Genomic DNA, 27,511 nt, shown 5'->3' on the forward strand with positions numbered 1-27,511 from the left:
CCGTATGCACAACTCATTTATAGTGATGAGTTCTCGGAACCGCACCAACCACTCGGAACCGCTTCCGAGCATCTATAAACCGGCTCCGATTCCGGCTTAGTAAAACACACGGTTCCGTACGGAGCCGGCTCCGGACGGCTCCGGACGGCTCCGGACGGCTCCGACGGCTCGGACGGCTCCGGACGGTTCCGGCTGCCGACTAGCGGCTCCAGACGGCTCGGAACGACTCCGAACGGCTCCGGACGGCTCCGGACGGTTCCGACGGTTCCGACGGCTCCGACGGCTCCGGACGGCTCCGGCTGCCGACTAGCGGCTCCGGACGGCGCCGGACGGCTCCGGACGACTCCGGACGACTCCGCACGGTTCCGACCGCGGAGTGTTGCACCTACCTTACGGAGCCACTCGGAAGCGATTCCGGTTTTTTGACGAATTAACCCATCACTACTCATTTACAATAGCACACATACTATTGCACCCATCGTGTTTCATTCGTACATACCTATTCGTACACATTCAGTATTAAATCTGCTGTTGACAGGCGTGGATCGTTGTTGGAGTCGTTCCTTCTGTTTTTTGTTTTATTTTTTGTGACCATCACGCGGCCGTGTGTTCTGTGTTTGTGTTTTAGTGTTTCGTGAAAAGGTAGTTTTACTGCGTTACATACACATGTGTGGCACAATGAAATTTGTTTGAATCTATTGCGTTCCGCAGGTAAAACCGTCCCAAATTGACGCAACGATCGTTGCTGGACGATCAGAAGGGTGTCGGTTTTTTTTTTTTTTTGTTTCGAAGCTAACGGAATTTGCTTCTCCTCATCTTCTTCGCATCTTTTAGTGTTCCGTCATGCACAATGTACAGGTGGCACTCACCTGCACATGCAGAAGATGCATTTACTCTCCGCTCTCATCTCTGGAGGCATGCATCTCCCGAGAATGCAATTGTGAACCGTGCGAATTGCGAGGTGGATAAAAATATGCAGTGTTTATTTCTGAAAAATGTGTGTTTTCCTAGATGATGGCTTGTTTCGATATTGTTACAAAAATAACGCTATTTGCTGTTGTGAAGTAAACGACGAGTAGACATTGCCAGGCCCCGTGGGCATTGGCAACTGTCTTACGGTTACGTTCAGTTTCGTTGTAGAACAATTTCGGATACAACTGTTTTCCTGTGTTTCATTTTCTTCGTGTTTTCATTATATTTCAGTACGCCTGTCCGTCCATAACGCCCTTCAGTGGTCAGCTTGTGTCCTGTTTGTGAGTGTTGTGAAAAGTGTTTTAAGTGATAAATTGTGAAACGCCTATCAGCTGAATGTTTCATTCTGATTTGTGACGACTTTAGGAAAAGAAAAAAGCGGATTACTTGGAAGTTGCAAACGATTGTTTTACCCTGTAGTCCCTCGTCACGACCCACAGTCAACGTCAGCGTCGTGTCTTTGAAAGGCAAAAAGTCATCTTTGCGAGGGTTGTGTGAGTACGCCAAGCGCAAAAAGCCACGAAAGCTTGAAGCTCCACACGATCATCCAGACAACGGTGGACCGGATCGTTGCGCTGCTAGCTGCTGAACCCTAGAAAGCCCACCTTTGAGGAATTCCTGCTCACCGTGCGATCGTCGCCGTCTCACCTGCACCACCGCCTGCCGCAGATCGTTCCCAGCCCGCCGTGCCCACGAAGGAATTTCTTCGGCACTTTACACAAGCCTCGCCACACTAACACACCGGCACACACTGTTCAAGGTAGGTTAGATGATCTCGACGGTACCTTGCCTTTCCGTTGCGCCGCCGTGTGTTTTGCTGGAGGAACAAGTTTTCCTTCTTTGAACGCTCTACACTCCCCTGCTCATTGCCAAGCCAACGAAGCGCATGCTCATCCACTCTCCTCTGACGATCGGTCTCTTCCGCTCGCTCACATGCACCACCGCGTTCGTCTCAAGCAGGCCTGCTCGAGCCACTTTTATGGACAACCGAGCAGCAGCTAAATTTTGCATTTGTGGCTTCCTTTCGTACGGTGCCTTTTTTATTGTTGTTGGACGGTGATCGTTGTCGTGCCCCACGCTGACCGTTCCCTTCTTGGTCGGTTGGTCCGGAGGACGTCACGCCGTGTGCTCGGCCGGTACCGGTTTCGGAGTCGCAGTCGAAAGCATCCCCCATCGCGTTGTCATCGCGAAAGCAAAGGAAAAGGTTTTGCTCACCGAGATGTGAACGGAGAGTGTAAAATGAAGCTAATCATTTCGTCATGTAACTGGCGGGACGCAGCGATCTTTTGGAAAAGAAAACCCTTCGCTTCGCAATGGAACGGGGCTCATTGCACCGTGCGGTCTTACTTCGCCAACTATCGCTGACTAACTGTAAATGTCAATGTGCCGTGCCATGTGCAGTTCGCAGTTCCTTTTGCTCCGGCAAAAGATTCACTGAAGACGTTTACACTAAAATGGCCTATAACTTGAAGGGAACAAGATTCGATTTAATCTGCAACTTCCGATTGGCATGAAGATAGACATATATGTAGTTAAGAATATATGTAGTTAAGTATTTTCAATATATTAAGAGAGTCTCTATAGGGGGGATGAATTGTAAATTAAAAGTCGAAAGCCTAACAAGATGTTAGGTACTGTACACATATTTCTTTCCCAAATCAACTCTATCTGTTTGACTCTACAAATACTAATTAGTTTCCACATTGCTATTCTTAGGAAATATGTATGATTTTATATATTTATACTACAAATGAAATTTTAACTATCCTGAGGGATGTTCCTGTTTAACACTAGCAAATTCTGATCAAGATTATAATATGGTGTGTACGTATACGTATATTATTCAAAATAAAAAAGACTTTTCATTCTTTCCGTTCAGTAATCAGTTAAGGTCATTCGCATCTCAAACAAAGAAGATACGCTTACTAAGACTAGTTGAATCATTTCAAGTTTTAATGGTTCAACATATATCATGCTAGAGGCAAGTTGTAGGATTAAAGAAGAGACAATGATTGGCTTACTAGAAAAAAAGAGCAGAAGAGCTTCCAAACAACTACCAAAAACAACGGTTTTGGCCGGTCCCTTCGGTCGGGTCCGTTCAGCCATTATAACCAAATGGATCATATTCCTCCCTCCAATGCACGGCTCCCCGCGGCACTCAAGAAAGGTCCATAGAGAAGAACTATTCTATTTTTGTTGATCCAACGCAACGTGGCGGTTTCGCAGATGAGTAGCATCTTGGGAAAACACAAACAAACCGCGGTTCATCTGCACCGAAAGAGCCTGGTGCCGAAATGCATGTTGGAAGTGAAGGCGTTCTGAAAGTGGTACAACAATATGAATGTGTGCTTCGGAACGATGAACCAATCATATTTACTGCTGTGAGAAAAGGTTGCAACGTAGGCGTGGGGTCATTGCAGCATGCTCACCTTCACTTGATGACGTTGGTAGTCCGCTTGTACTGGTTCTGGACAACAGTAATGCATTATACTTTTTCCAAATTTTATTACAATAGTAAGGAGCACCCTTTTCATACTTTAGCTTGATTTTAAAAATTGACATAATCCATAAAAATTACATTAAATATAGCCAACCACATCGAAACTTATCTTCGATGACATCATCGAAAATCTAATACAATCGCTTGGGTCATTTTTGTCGTCTGCAATGTTTCAAGCATCTAAAAAAATTCGAATAAAGGTTTAGCTCGTCGACATGACGTGCCGGGAAGAAGGCGCTGCACCTGATCGTGTCAGCCCTTAAAGTTTGTTGATTTAAGAGTTATTTTTCTTGAAATGACCTTTTTTATAGAGTAAACGTCTCTCACGATCCCATTTTCTTTGAGCTGTGAGATAAAAACTCGTTTTCCCTGTATCTTCTATTCTGTGCCATAGCCCTAGTGACCGACCACATGTACAATTTGATGAATCATTTCCTCTGTAATGAGAAGGAACATGCCAAACAACCATTTTGGGAACGTTGAAACGAAGGATATATCATTTCCTTTTACCTCTAGATGAGTCTATCTTTGGTATTCTGCTGGCGCTAGTGGGTCTTAAAAAGTGAGCGAAAATGTATTAAAATGATCACCTTCTCTTCCCAAAAACAGTTTCCATGTTCTACTCATACCTGCAGGCCCATTCTCTTCTTCATTGTGATGGAGTATCACTCTTTAAAATTCATTACAAAATCCAACTGCGAACGGCAGAAGAAAGAATACAAGTTGTTTGGAATAGGTGCACTGTGCCAGGTGGGGGATGTGGGCGAGGTTTTGAAATATATGTGAGAAAATCGTCTGATATACGCGCGGGGGAGGAAGTCCGCCATCGACCGTGTGTGCGTTAATATGTTTCGCTTCGTTCCATTCACCATCCACCGGAAGGCGATGGTCCGAACGTGTTTTCATTCCGTGCGTACTTCAAAATCAATGCGCCCATAATAAACCTTTGCCGTGGCGGTTCGTATATTTTTTTCCAGTTGGGTGCTAGTAGTTGTGCAGGCATTCTTAACGCCGCTGTATGTACAAGTATGTTGGCCGGGAAATCTAGTTGTGGGTTTTCGCCGGTAAAACATTTTTGAACGGTGCGGCTTGCATGTATCCTATGGCTAATCAACTAAGGCTACCTATACTGTCAAAAGCCTGGAGCATACGATACACGTCGATATATACTGCGCCGTCCTTTTATCAAGTTAGCAATCTAAGAGCCTGCGAATTAATATAAAAACAAAGCGAAACATTTTTATGACGTTGTCGAAGTTTTAGCGAAGTCGATGAATCATTAGTCTCGAAACAACTAAAATGTCTAATATATTAGAGGTGGGCAATATTTGTATAATTCCTCAAAAGGGACACATGATGAAATGAAAACCGTAAGCTCGGGTCGGAAACCTTAAACGATGATTTAATGTTTTCAAAGTAGTACCGTTTTGAATGGACTATCAATTTTCTAAAAGTAAAGTTACATAAAAAAGTGGCGAAAAATAAAAGATGTTAATTTTAAAACTTTTTTAATCACTTTCATACTTATTTTTGTTGAATCTTTTTGATTAGAAAAATATTTTTACAAAAAACATATAACAGCTCAACAATATTAATCTTCATTTTTGGAAAGAAAACAAACCAGCCATCGTAAACAAATTTGATAAAAACTGAGGTGAATTTGTTGTTGAAAATTGAGGCATTTGTTTTAGATAATATGCTCAGGGTTGTTCAAGAACAATGAAGATATGAACTACTACATGAAGGAAGAAAATTTGTCTTTTAGGTTACTTCAGGTTTACAATAATTTAGTAGCATAATATTATACCAATATTCAACATAACCAGTTAAAATTGGCCTGTTTATTGTTTCAAAGAAAAAAACAATAACTGCGCGCTGCGAACACAAGGTATGTGTTCTAGAGTGCAATTTACTCTCATGATGCTCGGCACTGCGTTCGTATATCTACAGCTCCGGTTGTATTGTATGTTTGTTTTAGCATCACGTACTGACGCTTCGTCTCCCGGAGACGATAAAACATCTAGCACGGCCGTCTTTACGTCGTCAGAAATCGTGACCCAAGCAGAGAAGAGGTGGTGTGTGGAACCTACAGCTGAAGCCCGTATTGTGGACGGAAGCCCTCGGGACCCGGTTTCCGGGGTAACTGGAGCCGAGGGAACGTGTCGTTTTAGCATTCTACATTGGTTCACCTCGGAGAGTAATTACCTCAAAGGGCTCAGACTCGGCAACGGAAGGCGGACAAAATATGATGCTTGGTACGTCCAAATCGTTTGATGGTGGCAGACATACATAAACGTTCGAAGAAACGTTCCTATTCTTTCGGAAAAAGGATAAAAGCCCCTAAAGGAAAACTTCCGGTCTACGATCCCCTACCGGTCGGTTTTAATTTACATCGCGCCGTAGGTCTATAGGGAACGGGAGAACGTTTACACAAGTGGGTCGTGTGCTTGTGTATGTGTTTTTGTGTGATTTCGTGGACCAAAGACTCAAGGACGACCACTTCACGAATTGAATGCTGATGTGACAGTAATGTTGGAAAGTATAAGACTTTTCACAAATATGAAATCCACACGAACGTGAAAGGACGTCAGAAGGGATTTCAAACGAACACGACGTGTCGTCAGGGGATGACAGGAAAACAAAACACCTGTAAATATAATTTATTTTGTGCCATGGGCAATTAATTCAATTTAACGATTATAGCACGTTTAGTGAGAAGCTAAAATCTCTGGTAAAAGGCCTCGGAAAACGATCATGATCGTCGTGACACATCGGGAGCAACCGGGCCGTTTCGTTGAACCGCGACGGTAAACGTTCGTAATGTCCCGTTTTGCTATTGTTTTGATTGTCTGAAGGCCTCCTAAAGATGCTATCGCATAAATATGGACTCCATGGATTAAAGGTGCTCCACATTTTCGTTCGAAAAAGTGGGTCTCTTGAAGATGCGTCCGTGATTTCGGATTTCGCTACTTAGCTGTGGACTTGTGAGCCAGGCAGTGACCGTGCGGCAAACTTTTCTCGAGTTCGAATGATTCGATGCCCACTGGAACGAATCTCACGACCCACTGCGGGTAATTCCAGAGGAAAGACGGTTTGTTATGGATGTAAATGTTTTCGGCTTTGGCACACATTTGGTGGCGGTTACTGTATAAAATATAATAACGAAGAGAGTCTTCAACAATGTCAGTTGGTTGAAGTGCATTTGTGCCGCTGTTGTTACATATGTACAAGTTCACCTTTTCGACCGGTTGACGTTTTCACTTGTTTTAAATGTCCGCACTAAATGAATCTGACATACGTGCGAAATACATTTCAAGGTCTGCATAAGACTGTCATACTTCACGAGCTTCCTGTTATTGACCCTCGTCGTGGTAAACCGGCCCCTCCGATTGTTTGTAACAATTGCACGGAAGTTTACAGGTGCCGACGCTCAAACAACACACAACACGGTGTTGCCAAAATTTCACTTTTCTCCGCTTCCCGGGGAGTTTCACCGTAACATCCGACAGCGTTCGCCATTTCCATGCATGGATTTGCTTGGAGGGAAATTTACGGTTGCATAAATTTCGCAATTTTATGCAGAGCGCCAAAACGGGTGTCGTCTTCGGCTACCGATCACCGGATTCGCCTGTCCGGGGATCTGCGGAGATTGTTTCAGATTGAGAGATGCATGAAAGTAAGCTTAAAAAGTTGCATAGTCGCCGACAGCCTTCTCTTCCGTGGCGTCATGAAGTGTGCTTTCTTCGGTGAGGAGAAACGAGTTCTGTTGAATTTTTCATGAACCTAAGTGTGATGCACTTAGGATCATGCGTCCCGTATCCCGCACAGACCACGATTTCGCGCACAACATCCACTCTTAGAGGCATCAAATTTTCACCTTTCGGTGTAGTAAAGCGTTCGTGCTCTGTTAACGTATGGAATATATTACGTTGATAGTCTAGTCGTTGGATTTTTCTTTGTTTCCCTCTTTCTATGGGGTTTAAATTAAGATGTTTTATCTCACTGCTCAATTGCACTGTACGTAAATTGCTTCTTACGTCGTTCATGTGGATTTATCAATCCAATAGCATTTACTTAAACATTTCCAGTCTCTAATGTGCAATATTAAGTAAACGAAGAATTAGAAAAATAGTTTTTTTTCATAATTAAACTGACGTGCAGTATATGTCTGCAAATAAAACATAAATCTAAAAGTTAAAAGTAGTTTTGTAAATATGTACAGTGACTGTAAATTAAAGTTATTCTTTCGCTGTTGTGAATTATGTTGCCGAATTTATATTTGCTTTATTCCAAATGGACTAAAAATTTGTTATAGGCATTCTAACAATGACCAAACACTGCGGTTTTACGCTTCTCGTAGAACATTAGCCGCCGTTTAGTTTCTTGCGTATCTGCTGAAGTCTAGTAACCCATAAACGGAAAAAGGCATAAACGATCCATTAGGTTCCCGTTAGCCGTCATGTGAGGCGCGGAACAGACAAATCTAATGTGGGGCGTAAAACCCGGTCGATTACTCAATTTAACTACTATTCCCCGGCGGAACAGTTCCAGCGATCGGTTTCTGGTCAATTTTTGTGGGATGATATCGGTGTGTCTGTTCGTGTATTTCAAGTAATGAAACGAGGGTTTAAAAATAGTAGACGATCTGAAGATCGAGACCACCCATCGATCCGGAGCTAGGGTAGAATGGAAATATGCTCCCATGCATAAATATCAGTCAGACTCTGGTGGGCGTTCTGGGAATGCACATGTTTGCTCGCGGTGTGAAGGTGATGATGACGAGCATTGATTGCATTACCAAGTGAATCGAGGGAAAATGATGCGTTTTAATTACCCTGCCAGCAACTGAGTAACAGCCCGGTGGCAATCCAACATTGATGAAGCAACGGTTCCCATCACGATGAATGCATTTTTTTTTGTCTGTCATCTGGTAATGTTGGATGCTGCTGTATGTGATTTATGTGGTTTGTACTTTCGGATGTGACGTGGACCAGGGGTCGCTAATTCGACCCTCAGGTCAGTGCAATATATTTGACCAAGAATATTTGAGAAAAATTTCATAGATACAATAAAAGACTCGAAATCTGTTTTTAAATGTTTAGTTAAAACAATAAAACAATAAAACTTGTTATCTGGGGATCCGCAACAGCCGAGCGGTAGCGCCGGTTAGAACAATCGGCCCATAAGCGCCGGGACTTACCACCTCGACGGCGTGGGTTCGAATCCCAACCGAGACCGGACCCTCCCCTGTACGAGAGGACTAACTATCCACGTACACAAGTCTCGTAAGCCTTTAACGGGGCAGGCATGATCAACAAGGTCGTTACGCCAAGAATAAGAACTTGTTAACTGGTCTATTATTGATGACCGTTCTTGATAAATTTAAATATTAAATAATTGTGTGCTCATCAATTAAATACCTTCGTTGGTTGGGTTATTGATTCATTGGTTATTGGATGAATATAATGTTTTATAATATGTTTTACATACGCATATTTCCTTCACAATAAGTTTGATCTCATGTAGATGATGGTTTGCCAACCTCTGATCTAGACGATGAATAACCCCCCACCCTTCGGGCATATGATGTGCATCGTTTGGAAAGTAGCGGAGCGTTGAAAATTATTAGTAGATCGCACTGCTCCCCATCGCTCGCGCATCACTAGTCAATCCGGCGTAGTCTAGCGCCAGCTAGCGATCGTCGGGGTTGTCTTAAATATCGGCTAGGATCGCGTAACGGTTTGCCGGGTGTCTAATTATGCAACACCGCTCGCCGGGGGGAGGGTTTGCGAAAGCGCGGAAAAATAGTTTGCAATTTCAGGCTTCGAAACAACGGCTACCCCTCGGCTCGGTAGCCGTGGGGCGGAAAAAGAAGCCCTGAAGGGAACGTGTGTACCTGAGCGAACGCTACCGCGCAATGGCGGTTTTTGGGGAGTACGTGGTTTTGGGCTGCCTTTAATCATTAGGCGCACGTGAGGAACTTACTTGCTGATTAGCGCACAGTAGAAGCGACGAATTTCCCACGGAAGTTTTGTGGTGCACACGAAACCTCGCGCCATGGTGGGAATTGTTCGAGTTCCCAAATGCATTCATCGATGTTGGTGGTTCAAAGTGGTGTTGTTGGTCTTTTTTTTTTGTTTTCAATTTCATTCAGCACCCAAGATCTTCTTCCGTTGTCGTTTTGGGCTGGCAGATGGGTCTTGAGTTGGCATCTTCGGTTTCATTTTCTAGATGCTGGTATGCCGGATGCGATGCATCCCGAAACCTCCTTTCCAGCCGACAGAACGTGCACCCAATTTCTTGCCGGCACATGCTGCGGCAATCTTCCGCTGTTTCGGTTGGTGCGTGCCAAGCCAGCACTCGAAGCACATGTTGCTTTCGGGGAAACATTCAGTGCCTTCCGGCGGGACGCTAAGGCTCGAGAAATAGGAGATCGCAAACCGAGACAGATGTTTCATGCGAACCGTACTGCAGGGTATGCGTAAGCTTCTCTTTGCACATCACGCACAAAGGCTCTTTGGGAAGACAAGATCAAGATCGGGTGGTATAGTAAAAAGGTATGGGCGCTAATGCCTGGAGTATTTTGGACGCTCTCAGATCGCGGGTGTGACGGTGGATAACACTGTGAACATTTCCGGTACAGTGCGGCTGCACCTTGTTGATGCATTGGTGTGCCATATGCTGGAATTTTCGGTGATAGATGGTTCTACCTCTCCGGATGCGTCGTGTGCGTACTTTCCACGGACATCTGCAGGCTTAAGTTCAGCGATTCATTGCCAACACATGGTGGACCATGGCAAGGGTGTCGATGATTTGAGTGTAATAACACTCATAATTTAAAAAGCTTCCTGTGGTGCAGCATCAGCTGCCTGTGTGAAGAATAGATAACATGTTTGTAATAACCAGTCTTAGTTACCATTTACAGTAACAAACATTCTTATTTTATGAGGTATTTTAAAATGTACTCTGCGCGTTTGTTCAAACAAAACGGCTTTTAACCGGAACATGTTTCTCCTGTTGAGTAGTTGCAGCAATCGTCCGTTCTCACCTCTCACGTCAAAAACGATCGAACGTAAACCAAAGTGCCAAAATGATAAAACCAATGTGTTTCACAGTTCGTTAATTAAACGCTTCTGCTAGGCGAGAAAGATGCTGCTTCCAAATGGCCCAAATCGAGCATTGGCCGAGAACCGTATGGTCCAGCATCTCAGTCAATGTGTGAAATTAAAAATAGCGTTTTTAAATGAATGCACTCTTGTTTCGCCGAAGTGTTTGCGTGCAGAATCTATCGCGTCATGACCGCGTTGGTCTGACCTCCAGCGTCGATTTAGCGAAGCAAGCGCGTGTCTATTGCGGGATATTCGGCAAGAAAAAAGTCGTACCATCTCTTCAGAGGTAGCTTAATTTTTGAACACAACTACTGCCCGTCGTTCAGCAAAGGTCACTCTAGTGAAAACACTATCCTTCTAGCGATGAGACAAGATGACAGCTTCGGTCCACTGCCGTTCGGAAGCCGCTGCTAGGAACTTGCTGCGCTGGTGTGAGTCCCCTTTCTCGCCGAGGGTCGCGTTATTTTTACGGATGATGTTTCGAAACGTTGCTTTGCACTGTCATGCAAACATGCCGGGTTGATGTTGGGGAGGTGTTTTTATCTTTTCGTAGCCGCGGCTCTTGTGGGCCGGTAAGAAGACGAGGATGTCACGAGGCACTCTAGCTTCACGCGGACACACGTAAAGCTCACAATGAGCGTACCTTTCGTCAATTGACTCAGCCAACGCGCGAGAGCCGGAGAGGCGAAGCTATTTTTATGGCAGGGTAATCCGGAAATGATGCCGGTGCTGAACGGGTCAATCCCGTGTCCCCTTTGAAAGGCTCTCGATTGTGGTATTAATTTAGAGCGATCTGATGAACGATCAGCTAGAGACCTGCACGCTCGAATTGGCATACGGATTGGATGATTGTTTGGTGAAACAATACGTAGCAGGCAGGCAGCAGGGCCATCAGATGAGAGCCAGTGCTCGAGCAAACACAGAAATTGAACAAAACACAAAAAGATAGAGAAAGTGAAGCAATGATCTGTAACAAATTTCACGGTTCAATCGACGCTGTTTGGACATTGCTTGAGGCTGCATGCCACTATCGCTCAACGGGCGCTTCGAATTTCCTAGCCTCCGCCTTGTGCCGACCATTCAACGGGAACAAAATGCATATCCCTCGTTTGGGTTTACGGCTAGAGATATATTTTCCTTTACGATTGTTGTCGATTGGATGTCTATCCTCGCCACGACATCCGAACGCAAGAGGTTACCATTTTCACCGTTTCGATCACTCCTTTCGCAGCACCAAAGAATGGTATTGAATGGAATGGCTTGATTGTTATAAATAAGGGCAATGGATGGAACGGTGGTTTGTTTTTACGTTTCTTGATGGGTTGTTTTTTCTGCAAATAAATTTAAAAAAAAATAGAATTAGTATATTTTCATCGTGTTTATGTTTACCTACGAATAATATAGTTCAATACGGTAAGGTGTGGCAATTTGCACCCCTTAAGCTCCCAAAATTAACAACAAAAGACAAAGATTTGTCGCAGTCTATTCAAGAGTTGTGTTCAAATTTTTATGTTTAGATTTTTAACAACTGTCTAACCAACTGTCTGTATAACCAAAAAGTAGCCAAGTATCTTGGTTAAAAAAAACTCTAAGCTTACCATGATTTTATGGCACATTTTTCTATTTTTTTACAGTTTTATAATTATTCAACTTGAGCAAGATATACATACTTAGAAACATTAGATTTCTTTTTGCCGCATCGGTTTGTTTCATCATGTATTTCTATATAAAATAACGCTTATTAATTATTTATGAGTTATGGATGTTGGATATATACAAATACAAGCTGACCCAACGAACTTCGCCTCGTCCAATTTCAATAATACGCTAATATTGAAATATCAAAGCATTGGAAGCCCCTTATGTACGGTGATGTCGACACATATCAATAACAGATCCATCTTTAGGATACGGAATATCAGGCAAATCCAAAGAATGTTATAATATTCTTCTAAACGATTCATGACTTTTTTCATTCACTTACAACACGATCAGACAATTTATATGAGTGCATCAGTTATGAGTGGCATCAGTTTTTTAAAGGCAAGTAAAACTGCTCGCACACTCAACCAATCGTAGTTTCGATGCGCAAAGTTCAGATAAAGATTTGTAATGAGTTCAATTTTCGATGAAGCGTATTGCAAAATTGCAGGGGGAATTAGTTCATTTCTAATTCCTAGGTGTCCTTGTACAGGAACACTCACGTTACAATTCACGATTCAGTACAGATTTAACTCGACAATTCTGATTTTTTTTTATTTAGTATATGGAAAAAAGCCGTTTATACAATTCCTTCCATTTTCTGGATTTTCCTTAGGGAATTTCCCATCTTTTTCTACCTATTCCATGTTTAAAATGAAATATCATCCCAAGACATTTTCAAGATTGGCTCAGCCGATTTTAAATATTAGCGTTACAAACGAACAAACATTAGCTTTTATATGATTTTTCTTCTTTTTCATAAAATTTTTATAATTTTTTTTTATATGGAAAAAGCCGTTTTTACCAATTTTCAAATTTTCCGGCTTTTTCTTGGGAATTTTCAAATTTTCTTTTTTTCGAAACCTTTCTAAGATAAAAAGGAACAAATCATACAAAGATTGGTCGTACCAATCGTCAAGATTGCAGCCGATTTTGAGTTTTAGCATTCATTGTTATATACATAGATAATTACTTTTATGAAAAAAGCGATTTGTCGAGTTTTTTATTTTCTGGTTTTGCCTTGAAAATTTTCAAACTTTTCATTTTTATAAAACCTTAATTGGACGACCAAAAGGAATTAACCATAAGAAGACTTTGTTGTGATTAGTTCAACCTTTTTCTAGTTTTCTTTAGGGAAGGCAAATTTATTTTTTTTTTATATGGAAAAAGCCGTTTCTACTGAATTTTCCCATTTTCCGGCTTTTCCTTGGGAATTTTCAAATTCTCTTTTTTCCTAAACCTTCCTTGAGTAAAAAGGAACAAATCATAGGAAGACATCGTCAAGATTGGTCCAGCCGATTTTGAGTTTTAGCATCACGAACATACAAACATTCATTTTTATAGATATAGAGATTAACTTAAGTACTTGATTAACTGTGAACCTTGTTTTTAATATGATTTTGTAATTATGATGTAAAGCTTGAAATTCAAATGTATGAAACACGTTAATCAACGTATTTCATTGCTTCATGCCTGTTCCTTCATATGTTCCAAAACATTCATAATGCAAAAATATGCTGGTGCATTTTATCGCCCTTTCCCCTACATGGACATCAAGAAATCAATATTTGAACATTTGAAAATATTATTTCCACTTCAAGCTTCCATAAGCTGAAACGGGGAAATAAAGCACCAGACACAGACAGTAACAAATGTTGAATGTCCTAAAAAGGGCCGTCCTTAGTGCAAAACGGGGTCAACAATAATGAGATACCTGTCATTTGAAGCAAAGAGAATGGTGCAACGAAGGTGTATCTTTACCCTGCTCACTTAGCTGTTTTTCGTAATGGTAGCCTGGCGAAAAATCGATACGAGTCCAGGAGAAAAAGAAAACAAAAACGTAACGATCCAACGCGTTACTTCGCGTGGAAAGAGCTCCGAAACAACAACAATAACTACAAAAATCAATAGTCACGTGCTTGCCGTCGTCTTCCGATTGCCTGATAACTAAAACCGACACTTTCCCTAGCACGCCATCGGAAAACTGGCTAAAGCACGTCCTGTCGCGATAGGTCGGGCCACAATGGCATTGGGGTTTTCCTCACCTTTGTGGAAAACCCGTGCGGAACGCTGGGCGTGATCGTTTTCCTTCGTACAAGTTGATTATTATTCGGTTTTTCCTTTTTGGTCCCAATGAGCAAGTTCATGGTGGTGAGAATGGACAAGAGAAGGATTCGTCTGGTTTTTATAGTTGGAGATTTTTTTTATAGTCCCTTCTGCCGGTACCTCCGTTTTTGCTTTCCAATAACTACTTCTGGGTTGTTGTAGGTCACGGAGGAATGACCTCTTGAGTACAGTTGACCCCTGGAGCTTTGGCTAGACTTTTCTCACTCCTTTGGACTGCGCGTTTTAGCTATGAAACAAAAAAAGAAGGCATTTCATTTTTTTTTACACTGTTAGCATTTGAATGTCGTTGGCCATCATTATGTATGTTGCAAAATTAATTTAGCCGCTGAGTGAATGTAGCCTTTACATGCAAATTTGGGCCATGGTCGTTACGCGATTGGCATAATTTGCTGTCCTTGATGATGGTGCATCTCTTCGATGCAGATTCTTCGAACGCTGCTTTGAGCAAAGAAGAGAAAACAAGCGAAATTGTTCGATAAATAAGGTTTTGGTAATCGAAAGAGAAGAATGGGGTGCGGTGAATGATTTTGGTGTCGAATCCGCACGATGCGGGAAATCAACTCACGAGCGCTGAATGCCTCGACGGCGTGGGTTCGAAACCCAACCGAGACCGAATTCTCCCCTGTACGAGAGGGCTAAATTATCCTCCTCGTACACAAAGGGGAAAAAGTCTAGTATAGCCCCTAAACGGACAGGCATGATCCGCACGATGCGTTATAATAACGTGGCTTAGCCATAGCAGTTGCTTTACGGATGTTTTTTATAAATCAGTATAAAATCAGTACAAGAAAACAATAATGCTGCTTCAAGCTTCTTGTAGTCTCTTGGTTGCGCGTCATTAGCGTGAGTCAGCTTTATGCTATGCATATTTGATACAAGCACACCTTTCCGCTGCATCGTGGTATATTTTTTTCGTTTTATCTCTCTCCTATCCAGGTTTTGACTCTCCCTTCTTTTGTATTCTATTTTCTATATGCTTCGTCGCAGGAATGACGTGAGATGTGTGTTTTTCCCAGTCTACTAAAACTTCTTAACAACCCCAGCGTGTAAATATGACTTAGACATTCCTACTTGTACCGTTCGTGAAGCTCTACGATCGTATGGGAATCGAATTTTATACTCTTCGTTCAATGCCAAGCCTAAAGTAACTGCTGGAAAAGCTTCTTGATCGCTGTTGAACCACGACGCTCTTGTCTGGAGCAAATGCACTCTAATGGATCCATCGATTTCCACACGTGGGTCTATTTGCTTCGCTAGAGTAATTAGTCATGGTGCTCGCTAGCATAAAGCCGTTGGGGTGCGTGTAACCTGGTAGAAATTCTGAGCAATATACAGATTTACCGTTGGTTGCTTGCACCGGTTTGTGCCCAATTAGCTTTTTTTCTTTGAGCCTACACTTTATGTTGCTTCAGGCTTGCTTGTATGAGTTCTATGACCTTTTCTTTTGTCTCATTTACCTAATTAAACTAGCGCTTATCGTTAAAGAGAACCACTTCGTATTCTGAGGGTTGTACAGGGTTGCTTTATCCTGCCTTTGGTACATATTTTATCTCTTTTCATCAATTTGAGATGGATAGTATACTCGTCTTCCTTGTGTTTATAAACTTATATCAGACGCTTTTCATACTTTGCGTACCTTAATTTTTTTAAAAAATCCTTGGCCTATAGGTTCTTGCCCCTGTGATGGCGTTCCAAGGGCCAACAAAGTTTTATTTGTCATCGCTTTAAAGCAGTAAATGTGACTGCATGATAGCAGCTGCTCTCAACCGACACGTGCATGATTCACTGAGCACACAGAGCTCTAATTACAAGACAAGGTATCGAGGGAGAATCTTGAACACTCCACAATTACAGCTGTGTCTTGAATCGTGTTTCAAGTGCACTGGAGGCCAGGCTGGAAGCTACAATGAAAATGTTTGGCTGGTGCCAGTGCGCCTTTCAGGGCGCCAACAGCGCCTTTCAGAGCGCCAACAACCAACAGCGAAGACAATCCAAAGAGGTGTAAATTGAAAAACATTCCCGGCAATTACAACTGCAATTCCGTTGGAACGTACAACGGAAGGTGCGGTAGAAGCATGCATACTTACATGGGTCGAAAATTTTCATTCGATCCAAAAACAGCTATTTTTGCAGCTATCCGAGGATCTCTATTTATGGGCAGCACTGCAGATTTATCGAACGACTCCGAACTGTACTTTCTGTTGTCAAATATTTTTAGCATGTCGAACCTTTTCTGATTACTCGCTGCAGTCATAGATGAACTTACACCTCAGTGCTGAATGCTTGTCTGTTAAAGATTCAGCTCATGAAAGTATAAAAACAATTTCCTTTGGATGATACAATGTACCCGAATGGCGTTCATTAAACATTCAGCTGGATGAACAAGCATACGTTTGCACCATAAAACGCACCATTTTTTCCCCTTTTGTGACTTTGATGTTGCAGCTGAAATGGACTTTGATTTAAGCAATTTGTTACAGTTACTATGTCCACGTTATCAGAGACTAGGACTGTGTATGATATGTACTTAAAGCTTCTAACCAGCTAGGGGCGGATACTTTGTTATCACGGTCATTCAGTTAGGGGCGTGTTGACGTTGTTTTTTTTAAATATCCCAATAACAAAAAGGTTGCTAAGAGCCCCGATAGTTTTACAAAACAAAAGTTTTTAAATTGAAAATGGATTTGCTGGGCTCAATGTTTGCCTTGTTCAGGATACTTTTGATTTGATCTGATTTTGATCCCATCTCATTGTGTCATCGCCGGCAACGAGAAAGCGGATGAGTTGGCCAAACGGGGGACCTTATCCGATTTGTTTTTTTGAGCAACAGCTCTGTCTATGTCTGTAGGTTCTTATATTCGATATCATCGCGGGTTTCCCTGCAATCCTGGTTCAAAGGCTTTTCTGTGGGCCGCACCTTAATTCGCTTGATGCCGAAACTAATGTCAGACCACTATGCGTTAAATGTGCACCTAGCTTCAGCGCATAGGAATAGCAAATCATGTAGCTGTAGCAACAGATTTCACGACATTGACCATCTACTCTGGTCTTGCGTAGAGTTTGAAGCCGCTAGACACGAACAATTTGCCGCAGTCCGGGCAGCTGGAAAAATCCCTGTTACCCCCATCCGTGAGATCTTAGGACTGAGGGGTTATGAGTACGCTTGGATTATCTTCGCGTTAGCCAGGGAGTTCGGAATCACTCTCTGATCTTCTCGTGTTACCATTCACTCATATCCTTTTGCTTCCCATGACCTATGTCTCTGTTATAAGTATAAATAATAAATGTGCTAGGTAGGGCGGTTACCAGGCTCAGTAACAGGCACTGAGTAATCGAGCAAGGCAAGCAAGAATATTGAAGAAGCAAGTAATACGACCTGGCCATTCAAACTAAACTGAAAAACACGTAACAAAGAGGTTGTTATTGGGAGAGACATTTTATTTACAAGTTGCTCCATTCTTCGTTGCATGTGACGCTTGTTATTTTTTCGGAATGAACAGTAGTTTGTTGTTCTGTTTGAATGCAAGAGCATTGTAAAATGCGAGAAACCGGTGGGCAACGATATATAGAACTAAAATAAAATAATTCACTTTTCTTTGGCTCAAACATCATCGGTTCGTTTTTGTTTTTATTTTATATATCGTAAATTATAGTTAGGTTTAGGTGCTTGATTCACACCACACGAATTCGTAAGATATTTCGGAGTTAAATGGATAGTATTCTTCTAAACCGATAATACACAAACAAGTTGAAGTGAAATACTAGAAAATGGTACAAAATCACATTATCTTGTGCTAAGATGGTTATTTATTAAGCAACTATAATATACATTTATGTGAGTAACGATTTTTATAGTTAAATCGCATTTTTTTCACCGAAACATTTTTTAGGTGAGAAAAATTCTTTTTGTTTTGGAGAGACGATAGAGCATTATCGTCTATATTAGAAATTGCTCAACGCTACATCTTTCTTAAGAGACACATCACGATGCTCATGTGCATAGATATGTTTCACCTGATGTTATTTGCATTTCAATTCGTTTTCCATCTGTAATACAAACCAACACAGACGACAAATGTAGTGAAATCACAATTCTGTTATGAACTAAATACTTCTTTATTTCGTTTCAGATTTACCCTCCGGGATGATGGCTCCATCTCCTTCGAAAAGTTCCAAAACACAACATCCTTCGTTTCTCATTACGACGGATTCGGTAGACTCGAGTCCAGTACCATCAAGCCCACCTAGTACAGGTAAGCTTTTCAATAAAATGTTTGTGGCATCACTTGTTTCACGAAAACTCTCCCGATGTAAAATATGTTAAATTGTCAGTTCCGATTATCAATGGAAATCTTGAAATTTCATCAATGAAAAACTGCTCCACCAACACCTGTCTATGCATACATTTTGATTGTATCAATTACCTTCACATTTTCACGGTCGGAAAAATATGGGTTGGTTTTCAATTTCACTTTCCATAAATTTGTTTTTCTCCGCGGTGCCAATATTCGCTGCCGCATTGGGTGAATACACGAAACAGACGAGGTGCATGCTTACAGACCAAAGGCTATCGTGCGTATGCATGTGCTCTGTTTGTTTTCATTTTCCCACCTTTTCTGTAAAATATCTTCAGGTTTTCTTTCTGCGCTCCGATGTGCGAGAGCTTGCTTCAATGAAAGAGAGAGTTCCACGTGAAAAGTAAGTCATCACTTTCATGCGTTGGCTCATATTACAGCTTCATGTTTCCGTGGATGTACCCATTGTATCTTGTCCTTTTCGTCAAAAGTACCGCGGTGCTTATTTCAAATGATCTCCTTTTTGGATATAGGTATGTTTATGTAGTATCGTAAGTTGGAACCTCAAATACACTATGATTCATTGATATCAAGTTTTTTTTCCTAATCCTACTTTCAAAGGCAAAATCATGACACAAACAGCACCAGCGACAAGCATGCGACTTAGTCCGAAAAACGATACTCAGAAGAGAGAAAAGAAAAGTTATCGTTCAATCGAAAATTGACGCTGTCCCGCTTTGCAACGCTTTCTAGTTTGACCGATTTGCCGAATCAGTGGTCTCAGTTTTTCCGATTTGATTTTTGATTTTGAAAAATCGAACAGAATTAATTGTAGGTGCCATTATCTAACATTGGTTACTTAACTCGAATCAATTTTTGCTACCAATAGCTTTAATTTTTTTAATTTCGACAATATCATGCGGAATATTTGTGCACTCTTTGTACATGTTAAAACATCTTTTAAATCATCAAACATATATAAAATAAAGTAGCCTTTTTAACACACTGTCTTACGTTTGTTTCTTTTTACAGATGCACCAAAATCGCAATGTTCCTCGTTATCAGATGGCGAATCGTTCGAATGTTACGGCGACAATGATATCTCTATTTCCGAAGCCGGTGGTGTAGACCTGGAATTAGCGCCACATTTGAATTCAACCACAATTGGGTAGGTAGTATTGGCTCAGGTATTATAACTTCCGTTTATGGTAGGGCTAGTTTATTTTAGTCTACTTCTACGATAGATACATTAGCACTTCAGCTCTATGTTCTTGAAGTACTTTGTTTAGTTCTTATTACAATCACGTTTGTCTGTCGAGTTTCGAAAGGTTTCTGATCTGGCACGGGATCCGTGATGTATGCAATCCATACGCCTAAACTATATGCAACTGACAAATCATGTTCGAATTTCTTTAACTTCAGCATCCGTAGCGTTTTGTTGTAGTATTCTAATTATGTATTTGTGCTTTGTTCCTGTTCCTTGCGGTAAAACAATTGTCAACAACTTAACGTAGTGAAAGCAATGGCAGCAACGCAAGCAATCCCAACAACAACACCGGCGGAATCACACGACATTCATGGAGTCGCACTAGTTTACGTGGTGCTCCGAAAAGGTATGCAATTTTGTTAGATTTAATTTTTCCATAATTTATGGTAGCCGTTGGTTTCAAAATCCCGTCGAGTCTGTAGAAATTTTATTTGATTCATTAAACATGCTTGTCCTTTATTTTACAGCTACTGAGTAAATTTTCTGTTCTTCTTTTCAGTCATAATGAAAATTTACCGAACAGACGCTGGGGATCAATGAGGCAGTAAGTATGGGTTTTACTTAGTTTAGTATAGTTTAAGAAGCGTCAACATGTAGATACCCATAATTTTGCAGCAATTATCCATAGTAAACGCAAAGTATACTGTATTTCCTTTCAGTATGCACTGAAGTGTCACATATCCGGTCCAACAGCCCTAGATTTCATTTCAATTCATTTTAGTTTTCTTCGACCAGGATCATTTTTACCTTGGTCTTTCTATCCCCGCAGTTCCATCGCGTGTTTTTGAGCAAACCATTTTCTTGTTCAATGTCGCGGTTGTCATCGATCTAGAGCAGGGAAAACAAAGCCTGTAGCTTCTACTTAAGTTGCGTGCAATCAGAGAAAGCGACAATGGGAAATGTTGCCGTGGAGATTGTTAAGAAAAATGGTGACGCAGAAGCGAAAGTGTCTTGCGAATGTGCAAAACAGTGGAACATTTTATGATTTTTTCATCAAAGATTATCTATGAATGGTGGTTAATTTTTTTTGCTTTTTTTTAACATGTTTATTTTCATTAGTATGTTTGCATTCCAACATACTACGTTGCATTTCTCTGCACATCTCGCACAGTAATAAATTAACATATTTTCCATTCCACATTCATCATACCTTCAGGTGCATTTTTCGTTGACAAACGTTCACGAGTGTGTGTAAATATGTTGTCGCATGTTTGGCCAAGTGAAGGAACTGGTTTGAGTGCACAAACCTGCTTCGTGTACGTACTCTCAACCTGGTGACGAATAGCAGTTGGACGGCACGCGAGGCACACGTTTCGTTTTACCTGCCTGTTCATAATTTTTTGAATGGGCAGAGCAATCAATGGTGCGAATGGATTTTATCGTCCTCCGAAGCGCTATTAGGGCTTTGGGATTTTCCTTAGGGGATTATGAGTTAGTTTTGTAATGAAGTAGCTGATTTTTTAAACATTTGTTTAATGAATCTGTCTAAACAGGGACAGTCGATAAAAGGCAATGCTGGTTGAGTTGGTAACAGTGGTTGTAATGTAATTCAGCAGCATTTTATAGAATGTTGTACTATTACAGTACCATCCGAACCGTTATCCAAACGTCCTTTGTTTTCGACAAACACTTTACTCCGAACACGTGTGAAAGAGTGAAAGAGCAGATGGTAAATTTTAGAAAAAAGAGTAGAATGTATAAATCCATTTGCCACACACGTACATAATGGCCGCGTGCCACAGAAACAGTCCTACCGGCGACGCCCGTCGAGGGTTTTACGCGATATCCAATAAAGCGCGTTACACGACGATATCTCCCTCGCGGCTAGGCACAACTCAAATGAACAAAACAAAAACATAAAAAACATGTAAAAAAGCATCGCCGCCTGCGTGTCGTGCACTGCCAAAGCCCAACTGGTGCCGGCCGTATCGTCGAGGATTTCGCTGCTGGCGCACACCACACGGCCGCGGCAGCAGACCAGTTGTCATCGTATGGTCATACTATCCACAAGCACCGGCGTAGCGGAGTTAGTAGCGTGTAGGGCGAAATCTCGGTCCGCGGTTCCGCGAGTCATATTTGCGTACAGTACAACAGCACACCTGGTTGACGTTGTCTTGCGGTGGCGGATCGGTGTCAGTAACACCATTAACTGTACTGTCACTGCTGAACACGGGACGGTTGACTTCGGTTGGTGCAAAAAGCAAAGCGCTTTCCCCTGTGCTCGATGATATCATCCGGCACACAGGCGTGGCATTGAATGTGATCTGGAGTTGGATGTTGGGTTAAATCCGAAATCTGGCGTTGAAGATCTGCAGATATTCGTGGTTCAAAACCGAAGTGTAGAAGTACCGCTGTATTATCGACTTAGCCCTGAATAATGTTTCGATCTGGTAGTGGTAGCAATCAACTGGGAATTGGTTCCACTGGAAGGTGAAGAAGTGAATCTTAGATGAAGTCCCCCGTGGAAACTCATCACAGTTGTGTAGTCGTCGTTGATTTAGTAGTGGCCTCCCGACCATACACCGGCTAGGCGTGCACGTAAATGTACAGATATCGGTCTCCGTGTCACATGTTCACATTAGAGTGTGCGTTTTAGTGTACAAGTGTTCGTTGATAAACCCGACAACACAATCTTTGGCAAAAGCAGAACGAAAGTGTAGATAATCATCCCATCATTTTCGATGTATGAGTCTGTACAGACCGAGAAGTAGCGTGTTGGATGCAGCGACACATCACCATCCATATGTACTACGTTGACCAAATATTACGTTATAGTGCAGTGCATTTCGAGCATTGGAGTGAGTTCGCATTGGTGTTACTAGATCACGAGCACTCCCATGCTAGGGGACGAAGGCGTCGTATGCCAGCAAGTCTACTCCCTACCCTCTAACAAACTTCGCCCGCGAGTAACGTACCCCAAGCAGAAGCACGCACTATGGATAACCTGTATAAATTGATGGTGTATAACAATGCTAGAAAGTTTGTATTAACCGATACCTTCCCCCCGAAAATTGCGTGCTGTTGTGTTCTATCTGGACGTTACGCATCCATGGCTTCAAATTATTTGTGGTGGGATGTAACGATGTGTGGGGTAGTTGTATAAAGCAGATTATGCATATGTTATTGTTTTGTCTCGTTCATGATACTCCAACTGTAGGGCTATGTGCTATCCCTGTCTTTAGTCTAATCCGCTTACTAGTGCCTTTATAATTGGACTTTTGGCACTTCTGCTTAGCCGGTAACGGGCAACGCTTTCGATTGCTTTCGATGAATCCTAACCGAACGACCCTAGACTATGAATGCCTCGCCAGGTTAGAGTGGGCTTGAGTGATCCACGCTTGGATGTACGGCTGCAACGTGCTATTGTTGTCCATTTGCCTTTTGACTTAACCGACCTGATGACGAAACTGTTCGTTCGAAAGGTGCCCGCTAGTCGCTGATGGTTGGTTGGAGCATGGATGCCAGTCAATCCGATTAAGTGTAATTGTGGGAAACCGCCTCATCCTCCCTGAAGCAGCGTGACCCGGTCATGGTCGGTGTGTTGATTGGATCCTTCATTCAACATTGGCGTCAATTTTCCATCCGATACAGTAAACTAATTAAGTTCAATAGCACCACATATGCTCTCATTTTGAGTACAGCTTGTAGGATTTCTTAAGCTGCTGACACACGTCGCCATGGCAACGAAAGCAATTCCAGTACTGCCATCCTTTTTCTAGCAGTTCCAATCAGCTGTACCGGCATTCCTACCGTGTGCAGGTCCACGAACCACATTTGTTAGTAACATCCTCGTATGTTGACTTGGGGGTCCGCGACAGCCGAGCGGTAGCCCCGGCTAAAAAATCGGCCCATGAGCGCCGGGGCTCACCACCTCGACGGCGTGGGTTCGAATCCCAACCGAGACCGGACCCTCCTCTGTACGAGAGGACTGACTATCCACGTACAACAGGGAAACAAGTCTCGTAAGCCCTTAACGGGGGCAGGCATGACCAAAAGGTCGTTACGCCAAGAAGAAGAAGAACCTGCGTCGGATATGCCTTTGTGTTTAATTGACGTTCTATGTGTTTGATCTTGAGATAGGTTTTACTCACTTAAAGCAAAAAGATAGCGTGAACAGTATAAGATGAGGGCGATACATACAGCTCAAAAACTGTAGCTTACAAACAACTTTAGCCCTAAAATAATTATGAGCGCAAGTTGGAAAATGGCAACTGGTATAATTTAGTTCGTCTTAGATTGATCCGTATTTCGTTTGTACGTGAGTAAATGTCTCCAACTGGTTGGTGAACCTAAAATCGAACGGTACTTTTTATCTTTGGATGACGGACAGGTTTGTTTCGTAATTCGACAACCATCTACCGGCATTTACGTGTTTGTTACATACACCGCACTGCACGGGAAGGCGCATGTAGTAGACAAGAGAATGTTATCGTAACAACATGTTTACAGCGCTTTTCCTACTGGGCACGCACAGTCATCTCTCCTTTGAGAACGTGACACGCGGCATTGGTCGGCTCAAACGCATGATTGTGATGCAAGATATGAGCGAAAACAGTTATCATGGAAACCTTACATTTATCGTCCAATCTTTGAAGCAATGTTGAACTTAGGTTTTGTTTAGTTAATTTTAGTAGTTTAAGCGTTTAATACATTGTTTCAATTCGATATAATTTTTCAAGTTTCTTTATTGTGATTGTGGCAATAATTTTTAAACTACCTTATCTTTTCTTTGAAAATCTCCCATGCCGCGTTTCTTATCAAATTCCATTAATGAGGTGAAAAGTCGTTTGGTTGATATGCTAACGTCACTTGCAAGTATTTATTGCTATTCCATCAAAAAGTATATCATTTGATAAGTAAGGTGTAGCTCAGGGATGTCAAACATACGGCCCGCGGGCCACATGCGGCCCGCAAGCACATCGGATCCGGCCCGCGTCCCCTTTGAAGCAATACATCAAAAGTTTGGATCTTTGAGTATAGGCTATTGTTTGAGTAGCAAAATGTTGTTTTTTGAATTGAATGAATTGCAAGAGAACTGAACGAACGTCAATTTCAAAAATTTCTTTAAGAAAGTGATATACAAGTTTGATCCACATCACGCCGATATATTGCGGTTGACAAGAGCAAAGATTTAACACAAATTTTCGAGACAAGAGAATAAATAGTGTTCACACAAAACAAACGTCATGAGCTACAAGAGCATTCTTATTAAAATAACAGATGTGGAGCAATAAGTTAGGTGTAGTAATAATGCACATTTACTTTTTTTTAATCTTTACCAAAATGCATAATAGTGTTAAAGAAAATTTATCTTTTACTGAAAATTGTAAATTTTATAAAAATTAATATAATATTTAAAATTTTTGAAGGCGTTAAACACGATTGACTGTTTGGATCAAACCACATTGATAAGAACATATTTTCATCAATCCAATCAATTTTACGTTTTGGCCCGCGAACCTATTTTGGGGCGAAATGTCGCCCGTGAGGTCAAACGAGTTTGACATCACTAGTGTAGCTGATGCGGAATCACCATTTTAAAAGAAAAAGCTACAATCTTAAGCGCCGGTCCGATAAAAAAACACAGTTTTGTAATGCTTCAGATGTTTTATGCCAAATTTCACATTCGTTTCATTTTTCACATTTTATTACAGCGAAAGGTTGTTGGACTGCATAAAAAACCTCATATAATGGTGTTTTCGTCAGAATTTTTTGTACCAAAAATCGTATTAATGTTTGGTTTCTAAAACAATTATGCGCGCGTCGGAAGAAGCGGTTCGAAAATTTGTAACAGTGATAGTTAATTTCCATTTTGTTTGACGTCAAAATAAGTAGCTCATGTTAGTATGGAGGAAGGTGGATGGATTTGTGTTTAGATTGGCCAAGGCTGACTTACTGTCATGTGTAACCTGTTCGGTAATTTTTATCCAATAGCATTAGCTGAAGGACATGGTAACGGTGTGTTGTACAAAAAGCGATACATATAACTTTGCTGCTTACCCTTATTTTTACTAATGCGTCACATTGTGTGCTTTTCTTTTTCATTTCGTTTTAGCAGTTCCGGCAAACGACAGCTAGGATCCAATGCCTTAGCAAAGTGAGTATTCTAGCATATGAATACTTACGAGCCGAAGAACAAGAGAAACCACTATGACTATAAGGCACGGTGGCACATTTGTGTGTGCAGTTGTATACCAATCTTAACCTTGAGATATCCATGAAAAAAATACTAGGTTGAAAGCTGTTTTTTTGTTTTCGAAGCTGTTTTTTTTAACCTTCCAGCAAGTGAATGTGTGACAAATTAACTTTCAGTTTAGAAAAAATGCTGACACATGGAATCGAACTGCATACTATTGATTAGCGAAAGTATAACGATCTCCTGAACGATGTTTATGATATGCTGGATTTCGATTAGAGAATAGCATCGCCGTTGTGTTTGAAATAAGTTTAGTATTTCAAATCGAGTTATTATGTATGAGAATAGGCACGTGTGGCATCGCAACTAATGCTCTATAAAAATGCATGTAATCATCACTAGGGTTTTTGGAGCCCGAACACGTTGTTTGTAGGTTCATTGACCTAAGTGACGGTTTGGCAAGTGCTATGAAATTTGGATCTCAAGTTTAATTGGTTTATGTTACCTTAATCATAGCTATGTTACTGATTTGAATTAACCAAATTGAATAAGTTTGCTTTTTAATAGATTGAACGACAGCTCTTTAAGGTTCAATCTTGATTCGTGTTTACATAAATGAACAATGTATAAAGCTGAAACCACAGTATTCAAATGTGCATTGAATGAAAAAATTATTTTTTTATACATAATAGAATAGAATTGCAATGCTTTATTTGACGTTACACCGTGGAAATTGAATAAGGTAACATTCAAATTCTTATTTAACCTTCAGTTAGGAATAAGAAACTTGTGAATTGACCAAGTATTGCTGGTAAAAAATGTTTTTAAAACATGTCAGAAATTTAAATTCAACAACTATTCTAAATTATTGTGCGCTTCGAAACTGCTATAAAAAGATTTATAGCAGGCTTTCAATAAGATAAATACAACCATGTTTCATGTTGTTCAAGATACCTACAACCACATTGCGCTCGCACAAGATGCATAGAGGGAAGATGTTAGCTGTTCGCGATATATACAACAAAACGTGTGTTTTGAAGTTAAATTTAAAATGCTCGTGCATAAAAATTAAATGTTTTTATCTAATTTTTACAGTCATCTTTACAGATCGTCGAGCTTCAACTCGTCGGGCAGAAGTTCTAACTGTGATACAGCCGAAGACATGTACAGTGATGTAAGTACGGAGGATGTGCTAGACATAAATCACAGGGTAAGTTCAGTTTATGTACAAAACAGACCATGTACTTGTACTTAATTCTTCTTCCAATATGCTAGCATGAAAAGCGATGAATCATTATATTGTCGGTACAATCCGGAAAACTGAAATTAATTTAAACTCAGCATAGCGACCTGAAAAGTTAATTATTAACTATCTATTCACTTGATAGGAAATGAAAGACAAAA

The 27,511-nt window shown here is 41.3% G+C and overlaps 1 protein-coding gene across 7 annotated transcripts in view; it reads left to right on the top strand.

The window, feature by feature from the left end:
• The first annotated feature begins 1,364 nt into the window (after window positions 1-1,364).
• The window catches only part of LOC131288676 (rab11 family-interacting protein 4B), a 57,063-nt gene continuing 30,916 nt past the window's right edge, over window positions 1,365-27,511 (top strand). For 2 of the 7 annotated variants that reach the window (XM_058317836.1, XM_058317841.1), the window contains exons 1-6: window positions 1,365-1,732; window positions 18,540-18,662; window positions 19,737-19,872; window positions 20,471-20,515; window positions 26,027-26,068; window positions 27,203-27,317. In XM_058317836.1, the coding sequence (XP_058173819.1) occupies window positions 18,554-18,662; window positions 19,737-19,872; window positions 20,471-20,515; window positions 26,027-26,068; window positions 27,203-27,317 (447 nt within the window). In that variant the 5' untranslated portion in view covers window positions 1,365-1,732; window positions 18,540-18,553. The remainder of the gene's footprint in view (window positions 1,733-18,539; window positions 18,663-19,736; window positions 19,873-20,470; window positions 20,516-26,026; window positions 26,069-27,202; window positions 27,318-27,511) is intronic. The other 5 variants (XM_058317837.1, XM_058317842.1, XM_058317840.1 and 2 more) reach the window with 4 other exon arrangements.

Source organism: Anopheles ziemanni, chromosome 3, assembly GCF_943734765.1.
Source record: "Anopheles ziemanni chromosome 3, idAnoZiCoDA_A2_x.2, whole genome shotgun sequence".
Classification (NCBI taxonomy): domain Eukaryota; kingdom Metazoa; phylum Arthropoda; class Insecta; order Diptera; family Culicidae; genus Anopheles; species Anopheles ziemanni.